The sequence below is a fragment of the Schistocerca nitens genome, chromosome 2 (assembly GCF_023898315.1).
Source record: "Schistocerca nitens isolate TAMUIC-IGC-003100 chromosome 2, iqSchNite1.1, whole genome shotgun sequence".
Classification (NCBI taxonomy): domain Eukaryota; kingdom Metazoa; phylum Arthropoda; class Insecta; order Orthoptera; family Acrididae; genus Schistocerca; species Schistocerca nitens.
The window spans coordinates 747,728,454-747,752,651 of NC_064615.1; the positions used below are offsets into that span (position 1 = coordinate 747,728,454).

The 24,198-nt window shown below is 43.9% G+C and overlaps 1 protein-coding gene across 1 annotated transcript in view; it reads right to left on the reverse strand.

The window, feature by feature from the left end:
- The window catches only part of LOC126236976 (aquaporin-11), a 234,642-nt gene that overhangs the window by 78,188 nt on the left and 132,256 nt on the right, over positions 1–24,198 (reverse strand). Inside the window, exon 3 of the mRNA XM_049946694.1 lies at positions 13,159–13,351. Coding sequence (XP_049802651.1) covers positions 13,159–13,351 — 193 coding nt within the window. The remainder of the gene's footprint in view (positions 1–13,158; positions 13,352–24,198) is intronic.

The window sequence follows — 24,198 nt, forward strand, 5'->3', positions numbered from 1 at the left end:
TGTAATGCTCGATGGTTGCTTGTGGTAGATTCCTTCAGTAATTTTCCTTTTGTTGTCCAGATGTCTTCCACGACGTTATCTGCCACCATCCAAGCGTTATCTGCTATCTTTTGCATTGAAGGTCTTCCACAGACTATTGTTTCCGACAATGGCCCACAATTCATGTCCGCAGAATTTGTCATTCTGCAAGGCCAATGGTATTCAACATCTGACGTCCGCGCCGTTTTCGCCAAAGTCTAACGGTGCCGCTGAACGATTGGTCCGGACTTCCAAGTCACAGATGTTGAAGTTAAGAGTCGTATTCTCGGGAGGACGCGTTATTGCTCTTTTTGTCCTCATATCGCTCTCAGCCCCAAGATGGTCGCTCGCCGGCTGAGTTGCTCCACGGTCGTCATCATCGAACCTTGATGTCTTTGCTACATCCGCCGCATCAGGTTCCTGTGCAGAGGCCGACACCTGCTTTTGCTCCAGGCGACGTTGTCTACTATCGTCACTACCGAGGTTCACGGCGTTGTCTCGAAGGGCGCATTCTTCACTGCCTCGGACGCGCTATGTACAGGGCTATTACAAATGATTGAAGCGATTTCATAAATTCACTGTAGCTCCATTCATTGACATATGATCACGACACGCTACAGATACGTAGAAAAACTCATAAAGTTTTGTTTGGCTGAAGCCGCACTTCAGGTTTCTGCTGCCAGAGCGCTCGAGAGCGCAGTGAGACAAAATGGCGACAGGAGCCGAGAAAGCATATGTCGTGCTTGAAATGCACTCATATCAGTCAGTCATAACAGTGCAACGACACTTCAGGACGAAGTTCAACAAAGATCCACCAACTGCTAACTCTATTCGGCGATGGTATGCGCAGTTTAAAGCTTCCGGATCCCTCTGTAAGGGGAAATCAACGGGTCGGCCTGCAGTGAGCGAAGAAACGGTTGAACGCGTGCGGGCAAGTTTCATGCGTAGCCCGCGGAAGTCGACGAATAAAGCAAGCAGGAGCTAAACGTACCACAGCCGACGGTTTGGAAAATCTTATGGAAAAGGCTAAAGCAGAAGCCTTACCGTTTACAATTGCTACAAGTCCTGACACCCGATGACAAAGTCAAACGCTTTGAATTTTCGGCGCGGTTGCAACAGCTCATGGAAGAGGATGCGTTCGGTGCGAAACTTGTTTTCAGTGATGAAGCAACATTTTTTCTTAATGGTGAAGTGAACAGACACAATGTGCGAACCTGGGCGGTAGAGAATCCTAACGCATTCATGCAGCAAATTCGCAATTCACCAAAAGTTAACGTGTTTTGTGCAATCTCACGGCTTGAAGTTTACGGCCCCTTTTTCTTCTGCGAAAAAAACGTTACAGGACACGTGAATCTGGACATGCTGGAAAACTGGCTCATGCTACAACTGGAGACCGACAGCGCCGACTTCATCTTTCAACAGGACGGTGCTCCACCGCACTTCAATCATGATGTTCGGCATTTCTTAAACAGGAGACTGGAAAACCGATGGATCGGTCGTGGTGGAGATCATGATCTGCAATTCATGTCATGGCGTCGACGCTCTCCCGACTTAACCCCATGCGATTTCTTTCTGTGGGGTTATGTGAAAGATTCAGAGTTTAAACCTCCTCTACCAAGAAACGTGCCAGAACTGCGAGCTCGCATCAACGATGCTTTCGAACTCATTGATGGGGACATGCTGCGCCGAGTGTGGGAGGAACTTGATTATCGGCTTGATGTGTGCCGAATCACTAAAGGGGCACATATCGAACATTTGTGAATGCCTAAAAAAACTTTTTGAGTTTTTGTATGTGTGTGCAAAACATTGTGAAAATATCTCAAATAATAAAGTTATTGTAGAGCTGTGAAATCGCTTCAATCATTTGTAATAACCCTGTATCTGGTTTTGGGGGCCTCAGGTGAGGTGCGCCGGCATCTCAACCAGCTGCGCCTCTGTCGTCGCATGGGATCTGCCGCTCGCCGTCTGCTTTCAGCGACGGTGCCGTTCGGTCAGCGCCCTGGGGACCCATCTACTGGCTCGCCACAGCCCCAGGTGTTACCGACGCTGCCTTCCATTTTGCCCCATGGCGACGCGCCGCCGCCGCCGCCTGTTCTCCCGCCGGCGACGCCCGCAGTGGACGCGTCGCTGCAACCGCCGGGCGCCTCCCTGGGTCACGCGCTGCCGATCGCTTCCCGTGACCGGATGTCCTGCGACATGGAACTCTTGCCCGCTCCGGACCATATGTCGTCTTCGCCCGTCGGGTGCCCCGGCCCGATGGAGGTCGACCCTTCGACCCCTCCTGTCTCTCTCCGGGCGCATACACCGCATGTTGGTGTGCACCTTGGAGCAGGTTTTCAGGCGTTTCCTAGCTCCCCGCGGTCCGAATGGCAGGGTGCTGGTGGCACAGCCTCGCCTGTTGTTAGGCTCCCCACCTCGTCGCATACGTCAACATGGGGTCCTCCCCACGGCGAGCGGAAGCCTTATAACACAACCGTACGCCGATTTGCGGGGGAGGAATGCGGTGTCACCGCCAGACACCACACTTGCTAGGTGGTAGCCTTTAAATCGGCCGCGGTCCGTTAGTATACGTCGGACCCGCGTGTCGCCACTATCAGTGATTGCAGACAGAGCGCCGCCACACGGAAGGTCTAGAGAGATTTCCTAGCACTCGCCCCAGTTGTACAACCGACTTTGCTAGCGATGGTTCACTGACAAAATACGCTCTCATTTGCCGAGACGATAGTTAGCATAGCCTTCAGCTAAGTCATTTGCTACGACCTGGCAAGGCACCAGTACCAGTTACTATTGATACTGTAATAATGTACCGTCAAGACCGACGCTTATCATTAATGGATTAAAGTTAAGTATTCCACCAGCTACGTCCGTTTTAATAAATTCTAATTTCCTTGTCCTGTTCCAGACCTCACGCCAGCCTGCGTGAGCTAAAACGCGTGCCTTTCGGCCTCCTCTAGTAACCTGGTGTTGGGTCTCCTGCGAACCACAACAGATACAGACGATGAGACAGGATGCTTACGTACGAGTCATCTGTCAGAGTCGTACCTAGAGGTATCAGGGATCCCATATCACTCATACTGCACACGTCCCAAACCATTACAGAGCCTCAACCAGCTTGAACAGTCCCCTGCTGACAAGCAGCGTACGTGGATTCATGAGATGGTCTCCATACCCGTACACGTCCATCCGCTCGACACTATTTGAAATGAGACTCTTCCGACCACGCAACATTTTTCCAGTCATCAAGTGTTGACGGGCTCAGCCGAGGCGTAAAGCTTTGTGTTGTGCAGTCATCAAGGGTACACGAGTGGGCCTTCGGCTCCGAAAGCCCATATTGATGATGTTTCGTTGAATGGTTCGCACGCTGACGCACGTTGATGGCCCAGCATTGAAAGCTGCAGCAGTTTGCGAAAGGGTTACATTTCTGTCACGTTGAACGATTCTCTTCAGTCGTCGTTGGTCCCGTTGTTGCAGGATCTTTTTCCTGCCGCAGCGATGACGGAAAATTTGATGTTTTACTGGATTCCCGATATTCACGGTACACTCGTGAAATGGTCGTTCGGGAAAATCCCCACTTCAACGCTGCCTCTTGAAATGCTGTTCCTCATCGCTCGTGCGCCGACTATAATAGCACGTTCAAAGTCACTTAAATTTTGATAATCTGCCACTGTAACAGCAGTAACCTATCAAAAACTGCACCAGACGCTTGTTGTCTTATATAGGCGTTGCCGACAGCAGCGCCGTATTCTGCCTGTTTACATATTTCTGTATTTAAATGCGCGTGCCTCTACCAGTTTATTTGACGCTTCAACGTGTATTCAATTCTTTTATCCGTAACGTTGTTTTACCTTTCATAAATGTCATGGATGAAAAGCTGATCATTTGTATGTCATCTCAAAGAGGCATAGATTTATATAACTGTGTTAGCTTTGTGCAAGTGTTCTTAGCTCTAGAAAATGTTCACTGCGTAATGAACGCCACAAATTAATTATGGTGGGATCATTTTTATGGGAGAAAGATTACCAGATTTCGTTTCTGACCGTGAAATTATTTTTAAACGAACCCGGTATGTTTCTGTGTCACTAGGCGTCTGCATTACATTTTATTCATTAACTGAAAATGGATGTAAAACTTGTGAAAACGAAACGACTTTCAAACAAGCTTTCAATATTTACGTTTTCGTATATTTGGTCATATTGTTGTTATCCGAAGCACATTCACTCTGCTCTTTCAGGTGTGGAAATTGACTCAAATTCTCTTTTCATAATTGAGGTATGATTAGTTTTAATATAATTTTAAATGAACTGATGGTTTTGTCTTCTGGTTTTTTTTACGCTTTGAGATGGCACCTAATTTAACTAAAATTGCCAAGTCTAATTGCTAATTGTCATGTCATAGGGGTTTCTTTATGTGATGTTTCTTCCTGTTCTAAGAAATCAAAACAGAATTTTTCAGGTTCCAAAATGTATTAAGAAGCTTCCTTTTAAAAATACTGTGCCTTATAATACAGAACAAGTTCACCATATTTAAAATCCAATAATTCACAGTAGCCTCAGAATTATCCTGTAGTTAAAGCCGTAGTTCTAGGTTTATCCACACATTTCAGAACCGGTGGGATAACATGCTGCTTATGTATTGATGACTTAACTATAACCTAATTTTAAATTTTTTCAGGCATAACTTTAGTTTTTAGATTTTTCTGATCTTCTTGTTTTAGCATGCAGTGTCTTGAGACAGGTAAGATCTTCGAGTGCATTAAAAATAACATAAATTCCAGTCATAAAAGCAGTAAATTGGGCATCATTGCGTATGACTGTTGATTCATCCGCAGCTAGAGAAAAGGAAGTACAGTTGTTGAGATACGTCCGAGAGAGTTCCTGGCTTCGTTTGTAACTGGCTACCTTGATATATCAGTTTTTTTTCGCTTTCATTTCAATACGCTTATTACTAAGGTGGTGTGCAAATATTTGGAGACTAAGTATTAACTGTAACTTCCCCAGTTTTTCTTATTTTACTAATGCTAAAGAAGATTCATATCTCACTTATGGCATAGCCAACTCTTCACAACTTACTTTAGCAAATATAACTTGTCTTTATCTGGCTTCATCTTTTTTCTAAGTCATATATTCTTCCCGTACACCAGACCCAAGTACAAGCTTAATTTCTTCCTTATTAGGCTGATTTTGTGCCTTGTAGTGTCTGTCAAAGTCATGCCGTCTATCACGTGAAAGAGTACTTCAGCAGGCAATGCAAAAGTCTGTTCCTAAAGAAAGTGTTTAAAAAAAAAAAAAAAGGAAAATACGGAGCTCAAAACTATGAAGTGAAGTCCACGAAAAATTCTGCCATAGTTAATTTCTAGTGTTCATTATTCAGCGAACATTTCCTAGAGCTAAGTCTCTCTCTCTCTCTCTCTCTCTCTCTCACACACACACACACTTCCAATTTAGAAACCTGGCACAGTGTTTTCTTCACCAAGTGACACTCTCCGGCAGCTGCAATACCGTAAGCGGAGCCCAAGACAGCACCCACCTTCTCATCGAGGAGATGATTTTCGATTATTGATAGGTGGTGTTCCAATAAGCATATATCTTTTAAAGTGACGTAAATTAATCGATGTAACTCCGTGAGTGAGTTATTGTTTTACCTCCACCAAGCGAACAAGATCCTACCCCTGTCCCTGTTTTCCAACCCCGACGACGAACGCTTGAAGGTAAAAAACGTACTTGAATTGCATGACGCATCTGAACTCGTCTGTGAAAGAAATGACATATGTCTTGCTAAATGTTGGAAAATCCCAATATGTACCGAACACTGAGGTAACAGGAGTTCGTGGTAGCACATTACAGAGACAGCTATCTTCAGTTCAGGTACTTCATTGCAGCAAAGAGTATCAAATTAAATTAAAGTAGTTATAATACAACGCAATAAGTGCAGCAAAGAGTATCAAATTAAATTAAAGTAGTTGTAATACAACGCAATAAGTGGACCATAAACGATAACTATCGTTAGACTGCTGAAGCTGTCAGCAATCGGATGTATAACGGCAGTCGACACTATGTGTGCCCACTTGTACCAATATGCACCGATCACAACTATGGCAGCGACGCTCAGCTTCCGATCGAAAATCTGTATGTTGGTGAAGTGGATCCCACATTATTACAATTATAAATATAATTGCAAGAAATTACATTCCGTTTTTCGATAAAGCTCTTGGGGTTCTCTCCACAAGTGTGATCGGTACTGTCATCAGGACTCTAGTGTGATTCCGTATATTTTCTGTAGTGGGAATTGTTCCTCTTTATAGCAGCTATCTCGTAAACTATTACCTCCACAAAAAAGATACCATTGAGGTTTTGTGTAGAACACTTGGGGAGGTCTTCAGAAATGTGATCACAATTTTTTTCGCGAAATTCTGCAGAACTACACTCCTGGAAATTGAAATAAGAACACCGTGAATTCATTGTCCCAGGAAGGGGAAACTTTATTGACACATTCCTGGGGTCAGATACATCACATGATCACACTGACAGAACCACAGGCACATAGACACAGGCAACAGAGCATGCACAATGTCGGCACTAGTACAGTGTATATCCACCTTTCGCAGCAATGCAGGCTGCTATTCTCCCATGGAGACGATCGTAGAGATGCTGGATGTAGTCCTGTGGAACGGCTTGCCATGCCATTTCCACCTGGCGCCTCAGTTGGACCAGCGTTCGTGCTGGACGTGCAGACCGCGTGAGACGACGCTTCATCCAGTCCCAAACATGCTCAATGGGGGACAGATCCGGAGATCTTGCTGGCCAGGGTAGTTGACTTACACCTTCTAGAGCACGTTGGGTGGCACGGGATACATGCGGACGTGCATTGTCCTGTTGGAACAGCAAGTTCCCTTGCCGGTCTAGGAATGGTAGAACGATGGGTTCGATGACGGTTTGGATGTACCGTGCACTATTCAGTGTCCCCTCGACGATCACCAGTGGTGTACGGCCAGTGTAGGAGATCGCTCCCCACACCATGATGCTGGGTGTTGGCCCTGTGTGCCTCGGTCGTATGCAGTCCTAATTGTGGCGCTCACCTGCACGGCGCCAAACACGCATACGACCATCATTGGCACCAAGGCAGAAGCGACTCTCATCGCTGAAGACGACACGTCTCCATTCGTCCCTCCATTCACGCCTGTCGCGACACCACTGGAGGCGGGCTGCACGATGTTGGGGCGTGAGCGGAAGACGGCCTAACGGTGTGCGGGACCGTAGCCCAGCTTCATGGAGACGGTTGCGAATGGTCCTCGCCGATACCCCAGGAGCAACAGTGTCCCTAATTTGCTGGGAAGTGGCGGTGCGGTCCCCTACGGCACTGCGTAGGATCCTACGGTCTTGGCGTGCATCCCCAGGTCGACGGACACGTGCACCTTCCGCCGACCACTGGCGACAACATCGATGTACTGTGGAGACCTCACGCCCCACGTGTTGAGCAATTCGGCGGTACGTCCACCCGGCCTCCCGCATGCCCACTATACGCCCTCGCTCAAAGTCCGTCAACTGCACATACGGTTCACGTCCACGCTGTCGCGGCATGCTACCAGTGTTAAAGACTGCGATGGAGCTCCGTATGCCACGGCAAACTGGCTGACACTGACGGCGGCGGTGCACAAATGCTGCGCAGCTAGCGCCATTCGACGGCCAACACCGCGGTTCCTGGTGTGTCCGCTGTGCCGTGCGTGTGATCATTGTTTGTACAGCCCTCTCGCAGTGTCCGGAGCAAGTATGGTGGGTCTGACACACCGGTGTCAATGTGTTCTTTTTTCCATTTCCAGGAGTGTATTTAAATTTTGTTCAGAGAACTCTACAACTATGGCATATCTACCCAGATCTCCGAAAGAAATGTACATTTTTGAAAGGTGGGTGTCAACTTCACAGCTAGTGAAGGAACTCTGAAAAAATGCATATCTTTAGAAAACCCGTTGCCAACTTTACAGGCATCCAGCTATTCCGAAATATGATCGTAGCCTTTTTTCGCAGAATTCAACAGAACTATTAAAAATTTCTACAGAGAACTCTGGAACTATGGGATATGTATGAAGAACTCTGAAAAGAATATGTATTCCTCGAAAGTAGGGTGCCAACTTCACCAGAGTGCTTCTGAATCTTCCTTCACTCCGCGTCCTGTCCGAGTCCTCTGCACCGGCAACTGACTCCGTCGTCCTTTCGAGTTTTCCATACCGACCGACGACGCGTTCACTCCGGATCCCGTTCGAGCTGTTTCTCCGCGTCTCGATCGAGTTCTACACATTGGGATCGACGTCGGCCTCACCTACTGGGCCCGCCTGAAAGCATGTCACCGTCGCTTCCTGCTTCACCGGCAGCATCATGAGTCCGTCCGAGGGCCCATCTCTCCGCAGTCGCCATGTCTACCTACGACTTGCTACGAGCTTCCGACTCACTGGGACCTGTTCCTGGACCACCAATCTTAGCCCTACAGCTCTCCACCGATACTGTCGCACAGACGCACGTAGGGGCATTTTGCCCTAAAAGGTGGTCAAAAGTCCACTTTTCAAATGCGAGTAATTCCCGGAACGTGTAACTTACTGCTATAGTCTGACAGATGGGGCATTGCCGAAGCAGTGTTATTTGCTTAGTGTGCGTTGTTAGGCGGTAGAGCTTGTCTGTATTTACCTCCCGCTAGCAGTGCATCTGAAGCTTCTCTACTGACTTGAATTCACTCTGCGTTTCTAAACATTTTGAAGTGTGTGTTTTCTTGAAGTGTTGTGAAAAGTAATATGGTTTCGAAGATTAGGTATGTGCCGTTATTTATAATTATTTTCGTTCATATTATTTACTAATTTTATTAGTAATATTTTTTTGTTATAGTTCAGCGTATTTCCCTGCGTATTTATTAATACAGTGTGATAGAAAAATTATTTCTCTACTGGAAATTTAAAAAAAATATCCGCTGAATACCTCACGTTGATTTTGAACCACTGTTTTACGTTAATGAGTTGTCAGCTATAGTAAAATCTCATCTCCAAAATGAATTCTGTAAGCATATTGCATTTATCCTAGGCCATGAGAAAGTCAAAGTCATGACAAGAAAATGCCTATCTGACCTTATGAAGAGATGTTCTGAAAAAGAGTTTGTAGAAAGTCTGGACTTTGTGAAAAGTGATATATTATCAGATTCCACCTTCCCTGATGAAGAAAAGAAAGGTTTTAAACGTAAAATGTCTTACATAAAGTCACAGTTATAGAAATAAAGTCTTGTTTCACACAGACTTCTTAAAAAATAAGCATAACTGGCTGCAGAGTACCATTAAAATTCCATCCTGCTAAATTGGTGTTGGTAGGCCAGCAAAGTTGTTCGTAGAGTAAAGCGAAAGCAGTGAAACGCGTTAAGACACAATTAATGAAAAATAATTTTGGAGCCACAGAATTAACGTACGCCAGTTAAATGAAAGTTAGAGAATCTGGAAATGTTGAGGGTTCCGTAGTGGTTAAGGTATTACTTCATCTCCGGCATGAGGAGCTAGATACAGACTACCATTAGGTCGGAATCGTAAAGACTTACAAGCTAAAAGACGACTTTAACGTATACAAACCTAGTCAATCTTTGCGGGAACCTCACTGACAAGAAAACAATACGAAATAATCCGAACATCTGGTAAGAAGGTATGTCCATTTTACATTATCCTTCAAGAGGCTAAAAAGCAATGCTACCCTGTTGACTGAATCCCATCAGGTGACTGCCAAATGTGCAGAAATTCAACTTTAATATTTCCTTAGTCACACATGCGAGCGATATATATTATATTTAGAAGAGGTTTTAAATGATATTCCAAATGATGACATAAACACTTTGGAGCTTACCTATAAATTGGTTGTGAGGGTTCACAGCAAATTCTGTCCAAACAAACATTTTAAAACAGCCACGATACAACTGCTAACATGTTCCAGTCATCTTTAGTTCCTTTCCAACTATTAATAGCAAGTATAAAGACCTAACTGTTTGGAAAAATCCTCGTCGTTGCAGACTGGGAGATGTCATCTGAATAATACGTAATACTGCTTGAATATAAATGAAGTTAATTTACTTCTTGCTACCTGGCGCACAATTTTGGCGTGTTTCTCTCGGCCACAACACAAGTTTTGATGCTGTTAGAGATCCCCCCTTGCTTTTACGGACCTGATGGAAGATGGTTTGTATTATCTTTCTTCGAGTACTATAGTTTTTATTTCTCAACAGGAACCGAAACAGAGACCCTGAATTGCACGCAGCAACCTTCACTTTTCGCTCGTAGACGTACTGATGTAGTCATTCCCAGCCATCAAAAATAGTGAGTCCTTGAGTAGTTGTGCAACAGGGCGAAAATGACTTACTTGCTGGCAGCTTTTAGAATGAGCAGATAAATTTCATGGATAGTTAATGATAATCTGCTGGAAATCAAAGAGGGAGAGAGAGAGGGAGAGAGAGAGAGAGAGGGAGGGAGGGAGGGAGAGAGAGAGAGAAATGACTTACTTTTGTTGCTGGAGCTTTGGTGCAGTAAGTGAATGCAAGCCGCAACTTGGCATATACATTATAACACATTATGTACCACACATAACAGTTCTGCAATATAGGGCGCCTCTCCGACGAACCATTGCTGACCTTCTCTTTGACGTTTCTGAGAAAAAAATCTTCCGACGGTATTTCCACGCGATTCCCAGTATTAAAGAGAAGTCATTTTAGTTCTTATTGTTAAAAAATGTCTAAACAGAAATCTTCGTGTGTAGTCGATAGTATAACTTCTAGTTAGCGTGGTGCGATACTAAACCCAAAGGTATTTATTGGCAATTGCAGCAAAATACAAAAATTATGCGACTGAGCATGGCTGCGGTATCTTCTCAGTCCCGTCACAACGCGTGGCACGGCAGCCGTATGCAATAGTTGCTGGAAACACAGGTTTTTATATGTTGTTACTGTCAAAGAATTTTCTTGATCTCAATACAACACCAAGCTAAGCAGTTGCTCTAATGATTTGAGACATGTATTCACAATTTAGACACTATTTTGTTTATAACAAGAACGAAAATGATGTATAATGTTTACATTGGGTGTCGTATGAAGCTCACCACAAGCAGTCTTCTATGAGCTGAGTCCATGTCCACATCACGAAGTGAAACTGAAAACATATTTAGAAACATAAAAAAAAGGCAGCTCACGACTCTTAGGAGCGACAATCATTGTATACTCGTTTATATACAACCCATCTTGGCACACTGTACAGACATCTTCGTTTGAGGAGTTCTGTTCCCACAGACAACCCAAATCCCATCCATCAGAGAACTGGACAGAGATTTCCCTTTCTGTGGGATGATTAATTTAGCACTCGCTCACGGTTTCGCAGCTATAAGTGAGCTGTGAACTACTTTGCGGTGCATACGACGAACAGTTGAAAAAGACTTCATGGTCTCTCGTTTTGTACAAAATAGCATTTTAAAAATATTATTAATAAACATGATCATAGTTTTGATCTCGTTCCCCTTCCTTACGCTTTTTACCCCCCCCCCCCCAGATGGCCATTGTTTCTAGCGCTCATAGTTTAAATCTGCCTGCCTGTAAAACTTGTCTTTATTGTTGTATTATTTATGTCATAGTAGTTTGCACGCATTAAATTCACACTACAAGTAGCTTATAAAATACTTGTCTTAAAGAATGTAACATGAAGCATATGTAGAATGCGTGGTTAGATGTAACAGAGGGCAACCTCGCCCCAATCTTGATATGTTACGTAAATAAATAAGCCTGTAATTGATTAACACTGACTTACAGTAATATTTAAGATGCAGATAATGACGACATACTGTCGTGAGTTGCGCCGAAATTATATATTTCTTTAGATCTTTATTGTTACCAGTCCCAGCTGCAAATTGTCACAAATGGTGACAAGTTATATCATTTAACGAAGGAGAGGGTGTTCATTAAATTATCCAAACAAGTTAACATTTGTGAAAACACGCAGCTGAGACTCTTACAATAAGTATTTTGTAAGATGTAATATTATTGCATATGTATAATATTAATGTATTTTGATTTTCCTACAATGAAACAGGGAGGGGGCTTTTTCCTTTCTTTTTTCATCTTTTTTTCCTATCCAAGAGGACAAAGAAAGCCATTGCGGGACTCATTTCTTTTGAGCCAACCACCGTGAGTAGGGTAAAGCGTTTCCCACTGGGAAAATGTGTGACGAAATTTCCTGTCCTGGCATTCGCGTGGTAACCGAGGGAAACTTATGGGAAACTCTCGGTGTTGAATTCTACTGAATACGGAGGCTCTTATGTAGATAGTAACAAGGACATATGTTGTAAGGATGCCCTTAGGTTAGTTAGGTTCAAGTAGTTCTAAGTTCTAGGGGACTGATGACCTCAGACGTTAAGTCCCATAGCGCTCAGTGCCATTTTTTTGGTTCAAAAAATGGTTCAAATGGCTCTGAGCACTATGGGACTTAACTTCTGAGGTCATCAGTCCCCTAGAACTTAGAACTACTTAAACCTAACTAACCTAAGGGCATCACACACATCCATGCCCGAGGCAGGATTCGAACCTGCGACCGTAGCGGTCGCGCGGTTCCAGACTGTAGCGCCTAGATCCGCGCGGCCACCCCGGCCGGCTTTTGAACCAAGGACAAGGGCAAATATTTACTTATTGTATTCGCAGAGCATAGTCGGAAGAATATATGACTAAATTTGTGGGTGAGTTGGGTGCATATCGTGAGCAGAATTTAGTTCTCAGCCTCGTCACTTCTGGTAACCTATAATGTCTCTAGTAGGGCTGAGCATAGATTCAGAATAAGTTTGGATAGTAAATACAATTGCTCCAATTCCATGCCAGGTTCATCAGTCTTAGTTCAGAGTGTCTCATTCTTGTTGCTATTGTACTGGCGGGACTCTTATTTCTTGTCGCATTATTTGTAAGGAGTCTTCGTATGTTTAGAGGAACATTTCTGCTCCTGTCCAGCTTTCCTGCTAGGGCAGTTGCTGCACCATTCTGCAGCCCGCCTCTCCTTGTGTACGTGGCAGTGCACAACGCAGTCAGTCAAAACGCCAGGGTGCTAACGCCGTACAATGATTCGCAGGAAGGTAAAGTGATGTGAGGTGACAGTCTTGCCTGAAGACGAAGACTCCCCCGGCGAGCTCTGCGCCGGTCATGAGCAGGGCGGTGAGCACGTCGGAGCAGCCCCGCAGCACGTCCTCGAGGTGGGTGTACGGACACGCGGTCGCCTCTCCCCAACTCGACGACCACCACACCGTCAGCAGGAACAGGAACGCAGCGTACGCCCATACGCCGTAGTTGTCGGCCACTGCAACAGCAACACCCAAAGCCAATCAGGCCTCAGTTTCGTGTGAAAATCGTGCGCTGACCATTCTTGCAAATTCAATACACGAACGCCGCATTAGCCCTCACATATCTTTCATATCAAATGAACCGACTAATTTGCGTATTTTTATTATAAGTCCTGTAACCAAAAGCAAATATTCCAAATGGTACAGAAAACAAAATCATACATGAAACTTCCTGGCAGATTCTGAAATCATACACATTTAGTGCCATATATTCGAGTTGATGGTGATACTGAAAGGAGGGACAAATATCGCTATAGACCTGCAAAGTTCTCCAAACTAACTGCCCTGTATATCCCACAAGCATCATTATTAATACGCTGTTAGTGCTGGTATAATGGCGTCTCTTGTTACGCGATAAGCATTGACTTTCAGTTATTATCACAGAAAATCTTCCACAAATTTCAAAAAGAGGTAATGGGCAAACATACCGTGAAACTTCTACAGTGAAATGACAAAACCTATGGGATACCTCCCAATATCGTGTCGGATCTCCTTCTCCCTTTTGCCCGGCGTAGTGCAGCAATTCCACGTGGCACGGACTCAGCAAGTCGTTGAAGTCCCCTCCAGAAATATTGAGCCATGCTGCCTCTATAGCTGTCTGTAATTATGTGAGTGTTGGCAGTTCAAGATTTTGGCACGAACTGAATTCTCAATTATGTCCCATAAATGTTCGATGGAATCATGTCGGGGGATCTGAGTGGCTAAATCATTCGCTCTAACAGTCCAGAATTGTTGCTCGGGGACATGAAGTCCTTGATTGGAAATGGTCTGCAAGTGGCAGAACATAAGCATTTCCAGTCAATGATCGTTTCAGTTGGAACAGAGGATCCAGTCCATTCGATGTAAAGACAGCCCACACCATTATGGAGTCATGGCACCAGCTACCACAGAGCCTTCTTCACAACTTGGATTCATGGCTTTGTGAGGTCTGCGCCACACTCTAAGAGGCCATCAAGTCCTACCAGCTGAAATCGGAAGTCATCTGACCAGGCTATGGTTTTCCAGCAGTCTAGGGTCCAACCAAGATGGTCAAGAGGCAAGGCGAGGCGCCACAGACGATGTCGTGCTGGTAGCAAAGGCACTCGCGTCGGTCGTCTGCTGCCGTAGCCCATTAACCAGAAATTTTTCCTCACTGTTCTAACGGATACGTTCGCCATACGCTTCACGTTGATTTCTATGGTTATGTGTTGCTTGTCTGTTAGCACTGACAACTCTATGCAAACGCCGTTGCTCTCGGTCGTTAAGTGAAGACCGTCCCCCACTGCGTTGTTCAGGGTGAGAGGTAAAGTCTGAGACTTTGTATTCTCGCCACACTCTTGACACTGTGTGACTAGGAATATTGAATTCCTTAACGATTTCAGAAATGGAATGCCCCATGCGTCTAGCTCCAACTACCATTCCACGTTCAGCGTCAGTTAATTCCCCTCGTGTGGCCATAATCACGTCGGAAACCTTTTCACATTAAGTCACATGAGTACAAATGACAGCTCCGCCAAAGCACTTACATTTTATCCTTCATGTACGCTATACTACCGCAATATATATACGTGAATATCGCTATTCAATAATCTTTCTCACCTCAGTGTACATCCACTAAAGCTCTCACTGCAGCAATCGAAAACCACTTCAGCAACTGGAGTAAGTCTGCTACGAGTGAGTCAAGTCTAGGTCATCAACAGTATCAAAGCTGACAGGCGCCCATGTTTTCTTACTTTTATACATCTTTTCCGATATTGGCCGAGTTTTACGATAGAGATGTTGGCCTAGCATCCTTGTGTTCCAGATGTGATAGTTCTTTTTTTGTATATTTATTTGTGTCGGCTGTCAAAGTTCAGTTGTCATATGAAATTGAAATATTCACTGACGGGTCAAAAATTAAGTAATCTATGTATGTAGGTAGTTCCCCAAGCAGAACGGTTTCACTCCTTCCATCAGAGCACGTCAGTGTTTACCGCAGAGGCAAAGCCTTTCAAGCAAGTTGCTTACACTGAACTAGATTTTCGATCATATTCAATTGGATACGCTTGCTGTCACCTCGCAGCAGTGCGTATAGACAACTATTCTCATCTTGAAAATTTACTCCCGCTGTATAAAATACTCAAACAACTTATGGAAATACAGTTAGGTGACGTCTTCGACAACAACCGGTATTTCGACAGGTGTGATTTTCAAGCCACAAATGCAAAGACCAAACGCTGTACAACGAAATATACAATATGGTGCCACTTTAAGTAAACGGCATTTTCGTCTTATGCAGGTAGCATTACCAACAGGACTGGTCGCATTCTGCGGAAACGCGGGGTGAAGTGTGTTTCTTAGACCACCATCTAGGTCTGTAAAGGGTTATCTTGGTCTGCGTAAGGCGTGTATCTACTGTATCCAACGCAAGCACTTATGACATTTCATAGAGCGGTCAGACGATTAGGACCGTAGAGAAGTGGTATATTGAGCATAAGCGGCACAGACGTTTGGAACAGCCGAGCAAATGTTCTATTCCAGGGCACTGCTTTGGTACCGATCGTCCTACGGATCACAATGATACAGAAATTTGGTTTGCACTTCAGGCTCTTTAGGACAGTGTTACGATGGAAGCAGTCGAGATTAAATTTTCTAGTAAACTCATAAATAGTCTCTATTTCTTGGACAGGGTAGTTATGTTCTACCGAGGACTTAAATTTAATTGCACACCGCTTCCTCGTTTCGTTCGTTCATTGAAAATGGCGGGAAGTTCACTTGTCGGAAAATTGGCAGCTTCCGAAGACGTCATCCAGCTGCGTTCCCTTAAGTTGCTCATCTTATGAATATAACGTCAAATGCGGATAAGCTGCAGCGGTGTGGACGTTCGGTGAGTTTTAACTGGATTCCATACCATTTCAACACAACTAGTGTGTGGAGCTCGCTGCAAAGAAGTAACAAAGAACGGGTGGTTCCTTATCTCCGGTTACAATGAGTTTGATCACGTCCATGCATTAAAATCACGAGGATACATGGGAGAGTAGAGAGACACTCGTCAACAGAGGGGCTGTCAGTACTATAATGAGCAACCTACTCCACGTAGAAAATCACGGTTTACTGACTGAACATGTGACAAACAGTATACTTAGATCGCAATACCACTAGCAAAATATAATTGTCTTTTGAATCACAGGTCGCACGGACAACTTGCCGAATCCCTAATGCTTATAGTTTGGAGGTGACCATTAACGCGTAATCGTCCGATGATAAGAACTAGTCATATCTACGGGATAGGCATCAGGAATTAGGTAATTTCCCTTAGCGTATTATTCTTTTCTAGTGACTTTCACAGGACAGGCAAGAGGGGTTCGGCAAAGTGTCCGTCCGACCAAATATCATATGATTAAAATCACAAACAACTTTTTGTTAGCGGTATCGTGATCGAAAGTAACATTGTACAAATGATTAAAATTAAAAAGTCTATTTTCCGCTAGCGTACACTGAAAAATTAGAAAAATTTTCCCGATTCACTGTTAGGTTGGTCTTTGTTTACCTAGCTGGTTCACTTCCGCATTTTTAGACTTCAAATGACTTTTCTCTTTATATAAATTAGTTAACAATAGTAAAATAAGAAATTGGTATTCGACGACGATCTGTGAAATCTATCCGAAAGGAAACTAACCTCGCGTACGAGTTGGGTGTGGAGACGACTTTGCTCTCAGTACCAATTTCAAGGAGAATACCAGAGAGTGTGTGGATCGCTGAAATTATCTCTCTTTATCGAGTGAACCGATGTGCAGCAGCGTAAAGCGAATCAGGATCATTGTCTTTCATGCAAAATTCAAAATCAGCTGAGCCTTTTGAGCACACCACGCAGCCAACACCAAGATTAAATCTGCCTGTAGTCCACGTGGAATGCCTGTAGCAGGCACAAAGCCACATACTCATGAAAAAATTGGTGGCTGATTTTGTCCTTAATGTTAGTTGCGTAGTAAATTGTCTGAAGAAGGAATATGATATGTGTTTAGACTGCCCAGTCTTTAGAGCGTCGTCCATGAATGACAAATATCTGGGGTGGAGTCCGAATTTGTTAAATAGTTACCTTTTGCCAGGGAAACTCTGGGCCAAACCGTTGAAATTTCTTACGGAGACTGTCCATACAAATGTATACAGCTTTTTAAAATTGTAATCTGAAATTTGGTCTTTACTGCTTTTCTTACGCATTTATAGCTTTTTGTTGCAATTTTTATGCCTTTCTCTGACATTGTACGAAATTTACATGGTTCTGAACATCTCAAGATGAGAAAAAGGGTAATTTTACTACTTTGTAGGTGAACTGCTTTATGAGATCAAGCACTGAATCTGTACCTATTGAACCATAGACCTACAAAATATTAAAGAACGAACATTTCTCCTTAGTGGCTGACCAGTAGAAACAGAATTACGAAAATGCTTGTAGGATTGTTTGGAAAAGCTAAAAATTCTTTCATGGATCTGGTCTTGCTGCTTTTCGTTGCTTTTCGTTACTATATGAGATTGTTCACACTGCTGTGTCACAATACTAATCTTTCTTTCTGCTGCAGAGTGTGTGTTGCAATAAAACTTCAACACTGATGCAAGCCATGTGCCGGACAGAGACCTAAAAGGAATCTTTTCCTTCTCGCAAACAATGCTCTTACGGAGAAGCAAAGCTCGTGCCATTGATTTAACCTAATGCACTACATGGCTCGATGAGAGTCTGAAAAGCAGGAGATATGCACTTCTGATCGGGTAAGTGCTTTGATATAGCTTTGACATGGGCTATGGTAGGTGAGTTGGTAAGAACATTTCCCGAGGAACTCACCAGTTAACAGTTTGGATTTTGTTGCTTAAATAGTGAGTGTGTATATTGTTACATTATGGACACAGCTTCCCAATTACATGAACTTCTAATTTATTAAAGCGACAGTAATTGAGGATATAGCGACTTTCACTTGCATGGTATCGTGTACAGGTGACGCTATTACCTGACTGCAATACATGAGAGAAATGAAAGGTGTCAAGTTATGAATACCTTGAGCGCACGCTACCAAACTAGAGCTCCAGTATTTCCATGCCTGTGGGATACATCCTTATGGAGCTTATTTTCAGTACAGAAAAAGCTATTGTTTAAGAAGAAAAATTGTGTGCTTACTCTATATATATGACTATAGGGAGTGTCCAGTTAGGTAATTTTCAAATGGACACAGACGGCATGTCTAGAGGACATGCACTGCAGGTTTTCGCCATCTTTTGACTAAGGGAAAGATCGAATCGTACTGACACATCTCACAGACTATAGTGCAAAGACTACAGAGCGAGTGATTTCGGGATGGACTGTAGACAATGGTGTGGCAACAAAAGTAGGCGAGGGTCTTTCCAGAAATATTACACCACGTGATTATGGGAGGATTGATTGAATGGCTTCTGAGAAGTAGGTGGGCAACAACAAACAAAATCTGAGCAGAAGTTACAGACAGTGTGTCAGCAAGAACCAGATTACTGGAAGCAGGTCGAGGTCTCGAGTTACGATGAGCCGTTTACCGCTGACGCCATACCATAGGCTACACAAACTTGCATAGTAGAGAGCCAGAACCAACTGAAACACTGAGTGGCCTTCTGTGGTGTTCAGCGATGAGTCACGTTTCTGTTCGTGGTGGACAGGCCGACGTCAAAGTATCGGTAGACGACCGCGTTAAAAGTCACTGTGTGCAGCGATTCTCGAGAGCCATACTACTACAACCCATGGAATCATGGTATGGGAGTTATAAGGTGTAACAACAGGACATATTAGGTAACTGATGAAGGGAGACTGAGTGTCCGCCAGTTCAGTCAATAATGGCAAATCCTGTCGTCGTACCTTCATCAGGGTTCTAGTTGACATATTCCAGCAGGATAATGCATGACTCCTTACTAAAGATCGGAGTAAAAGTGCCTCGAGGAATGTAGAGATCCATTACTGACCTGCCAGGTCCCCTGATTTACAACTCATAGATCAGCCCTCGCCAAGATTTGTGGTTCCGGAGGGCGCACGCGCTCTGCGAGCGCAGTCGACTCCGCTCACCGCTCCGGCTTTCCCCCCATCACTGCGCTATTCCGAGCAAGTGTGTGAGTAGACGGCTCTTTGCTAAAGGCTCTACACGCGGGAAACTTCGGAAACCGTTTTTGCGAAACAGTTCAAGGGGAATACTATAGCATACGTTTATGAGGAAGATTTTATCACAAGTGTTTATTCTCTATTTTTTATTTTTACGCCAAAGCAATAACTACTTGGTTCAGTAACTACGTTAGACAGTGCTAATACGGTAATCGGGACTACAAAAACATTTACACACAGTCATTTAATATTAACTTCTGGTGTTTACAAATTTATACACATTTCAATTTTAGAATGTAATACATTTGGAACTATGGTTCGTGATACAAACACGTGGTGTTACGCACATTAAAATCTATTAAACTTAAAAGTTAGTTTACTTTCTCGATTTCATAACAGATAAAAAACCGTTCGCACACATGCGTTGAACCAAACACTGAAATAACGTTAGCGACTTGCCTCTGTAATCGAGGATATTGCTGTTCTGGTAACATTTTATGAGAGTCTTGTAAATTCCTGGGTTGGACAAACAAGTCATTGAGCTGGCTGCAACATAAGACGGCTATCAGCTATCAGCAGCCAAAAGCGAGAACAGATTGATAAATAAATTGAAGCCAGTCTTCAATGTACAAAGTCCGGGAGTCTCTTTCAGAACCAATTATGAAATGTTTCAATTGTTGAAACATAATCAGTCTTGTTTGTCTCGCAAATGTCTGCTTTCGGTTTCGGGAAATGCTTCAGGTCACGAATTTGAAGGTGATTTTTCCATAGGATTGATGTTTGTTTGATAACATCAATCTTGTCCGCCGTATCTATTACCAATTATTCTCCCCTTGCATTAAAAGATTTAATGAAATTAAATAATTGGTGATATAGACCATAAAAATGTTGTCACTGCTCTATTTTCCCTTAACTCACTTTTTTCCTTAATGATGACCTTAAGTTCAGCCAAAATACGCTCTTATTCGTCAGAAGACAAGTGCATGATATCGTGTTTGTGGCTGGTGTTGTAATGATGTTTCAGTGAAATTTTTTCAGCTCAGGATAGGGCGATGGCATATTAAACACTTTGGTTCAAAATGGCACTGAGCACTATCGGATTTAACTTCTAAGGTCATCAGTCCCCTAGAACTTAGAACTAATTAAATCTAACCAACCTAAGGACATCACACACGTCCATGCACGAGGCAGGATTCGAACCTGCGACCGTAGCGGTAGCGCGGTTCCAGACTGTAGCGCCTAAAACAGTTCGGCCACCCCGGCCGGCTATTATTATTATTAAATACTTTGCAGAGCCTTCAGACTATATGAAAAGTAAAGCGACTCCCGTTCAGCGCTGAATGATATGGCATCCCCACATTTTATTTTTTCACAAGTGCGTGGACGCCATGGTATTCCTAACACTAATTAAACAGAATTGGTACTTTTGGCAAACTGTAACAAGCCGACTGAGATGCCCCAGAGGCGTCTGGCTGCAGCCACTTCACGTTCCTCGCTACCCCTCAGCCCCACTCAACACTGCGTTCAGAGCGCTAGCCAGAGGCGCGGCCGGAGCGCTCGCGCTAGTGGAGCACTCTTCCGCCAGGCTTACCGTAGATAGGGTCTGGTATTAGGACGTATACCTTCATACCACCCTCCAGCCAACAACCATCATGGGCTGGCATAGCCCAAGTTTCAGGCACGGCAAGAAATTCGGTGACACTTCCTGGCAGATTAAAACTGTGTGCCGGACTGAGACTCGAACTCGGGACTTTTGCCTTTCGCGGGCAAGTGCTCTACCATCTGAGCTACCCAAGCACGACTCACGCCTCGCCCTCAAAGCCTTACTTCTGCCAGTACCTCGTCTTCTACCTTCCAAACTTTACAGAAGCTCTCCTGCTGGAGGACTTGGTGATATAGACCATAAAAAAGTTGTCACTGCTCTATTTACCCTTAACTCACTTTTTCCTTAATGATGACCTTAAGTTCAGTCAGGTAGGTGACGAGGTACTGGCAGAAGTAAGGCTGTGAGGACGGGGCGTGAGTAGTGCTTGGGTAGCTCAGATGGTAGAGCACTTGCCCGCTAAAGGCAAAGGTCTTGAGTTCGAGTCTCGGTCCGGCACACAGTTTTAATCTGCCAGGAAGTTTCATATCAGCGCACACTCCGCTCTGCAGAGTGAAAATCTCATTCTGGAATTCGGTGACAGTTTGCCTCCATGCCACAACGAGTACAACTGTTTGTGACGTTTGGGCTCGCACCATACACCGACGCTGATGACGGCTTGAAACTCTAATAGTTCAACACCCGTTATGTGATGAACATGTCCGCAAAGTTTGACGAACATCGAACTGGTGCTTCTTGGCGTAACGCCTCCCACCTCCGTCAACGTATTATGCAAGCAGAGCAGCAGTCGGCGCAGACTTTGTGGTTGTGAGGAAGCGCGGGGGATCAGGTCGCTGTGCGTGCCCGTACAGCGCAGCGTCCGCCAGCCAGTAGTGAGCGCCGGCCTGGCCGCCCAGCCGCTCTACCGTATATATAGACAGCCGGCCGCGCTGGCCCACGGCCACGCCTCGCCACGCCACGCAGCCCGACCCTGCTAACAAAACAAGCGGCCGTGTTGCACATCACTCCGACGCCACTACGGCCTGTTTCATGCGCTCAGAAAATGAATGCACCTTGGACAAGATGTAACATACGAATGGACCAAATTTTTCCCGACATTAACATTTCCTGAAGCCAGTAACATATCACTTGCGAAAATTAAACTGCCTTTCACATCTACAACATCTACATCTACGTGATTACTCTGCTATTCACAATAAAGTGCCTGGCAGCGGGTTCAATGAACTACCTTCAAGCTGTCTCTCTACCTTTCCACTCTCGCGGGAAAAGCGAGCACTTAAAATTTTCTGTGCGAGCCCTGCTTTCTCTTACTTTATGATGATGATTATTCCTCCCTATGTAGGTATGTGCCAACAGAATGTTTTCGCAATCAGAGGAGAAAACTGGTGATTGAAATTTCATGACAAGATGCCGTCGCAACGGAAAATGCCTTTGTTTTAATGACTGCCACTCCAATTCATGTATCATGTCTGTGACACTATCTCCCCTATTTCATAATAATACAAAACGAGCTGCTCTTCTTTGTACTTTTTCGATGTCATCCGTCAGTCCCACCTGATGCGGATCCCACACCACACAGAAATACTCCAGAATATGGCGGATAAGCGTGGTGTAAGGATTCTCTTAACTGGACCTGTTGCACCTTCTAAATGTTCTGCCAATGAATCGTAGTCTTTGGTTTGCTCTATCCACAATATTATCTATGTGATCGATCCAGTTTAGGTTATTTATAATTGTAGTCCCTAAGTATTTAGTTGAATTTACAGCCTTCAGATTTGTGGGGCTTATCGCGTAATCGAAATTTAGCTGATTTCTTTTAGTACTCATGTGAATAACTTCACACTTCACCTTCACCTTCCTCTCAGGCATCGATTCAGTATTTAGAACTTCGAAAGTAGCAAATTTTCTTCGGATGTTCGTATAATAGCCGCTTCTTCGGAATTAAAGAAGTCTGTGGATGAAAATCAAGGTTGCCGTAAACCATAGGTGTCCAATCCGCGGCCCGCGGGCTGCATGCCGCCCAAAGAAATTATCGGTGCGGCTCAAGAAGTGAGCATCGAGCGAGAAAATAATAATAAAAAATCCATAAAATTCCATTTATTGAAAATTGAGTATTTTCAATTTGAAACTCCTGCCACTCGATGCTATTCTCTCATTGGTCCATCCTGTTCTTAAAATTTCCGCCCGTGCCCTACTTGAGCCCACAAGACTCTTTCTTGCAACCGGCAAATACACCAGACTCGCTGGTCTGTTATCTTACGGCTACTTCAGTTGCAACTGCCAAATTAGAGGGTTAGAGCCGTATAATAAAACTAATTTATGGAGATACAAGGAAGTTCTTTGTTATTTCGATGCAATTATGATAAGGAACCTTTTTCACGGTAGTTCTGAATTTATTAAAGAATGATTAGAAAGTGTGGCAGATATAATTTGCCCTGACAAGAAAGGAGATATTTCTGTAATCAGTTTGACTAATCAAACTATTGTCAAGAGAACTGATGAACTTGGGAAACCTATTGAGACGGATCTGAAAAGTAAAACGAGTGTTTTAGATTTTATTCAATGACGATGGATGAAAGTACCGACGCTACTAATAGGGCCAAATTTTTCATATTTATTAGAAGTATTAATGATGAATGTTATGTTACCGAATAAATGGTTTCATTAGTACCATTAAAAGAAATTTACAGGAAGCAGTGAAACAAAAGTTAAAGCGGTTACCTTTGTCTCTTGCCAGTATATCTGGCGTAGTTATTGATGGTGTCCCGGCTATCATAGGTAAAAAAGAGGAGCTAGTAAAATTAATAAAAGACGAAGCCATTGCTGTCAGAAACTCTCATTTGATAATATACCATTGCACAATGCACCAAGAAAATATATCACGTTGTGCAAATCTTCGTGAAGACTGTATTTTATAAGGGCCAAGGACTGAACTGACGCCAATTACAGGAATTTCTCACACTTCGGATGCTCGGTATAGTTACATCGTATACTTTAAAGAAGTAAGGTCACTCAGTCTAAGACAGCTAGTAGAAAGACTTTATAACATAATTAATGAAATCAAATTGTTCATGATAACAAAAGCAAAATATGTGACAGAACTGGACGTCGCTAATTGGGAGGCTTATTTA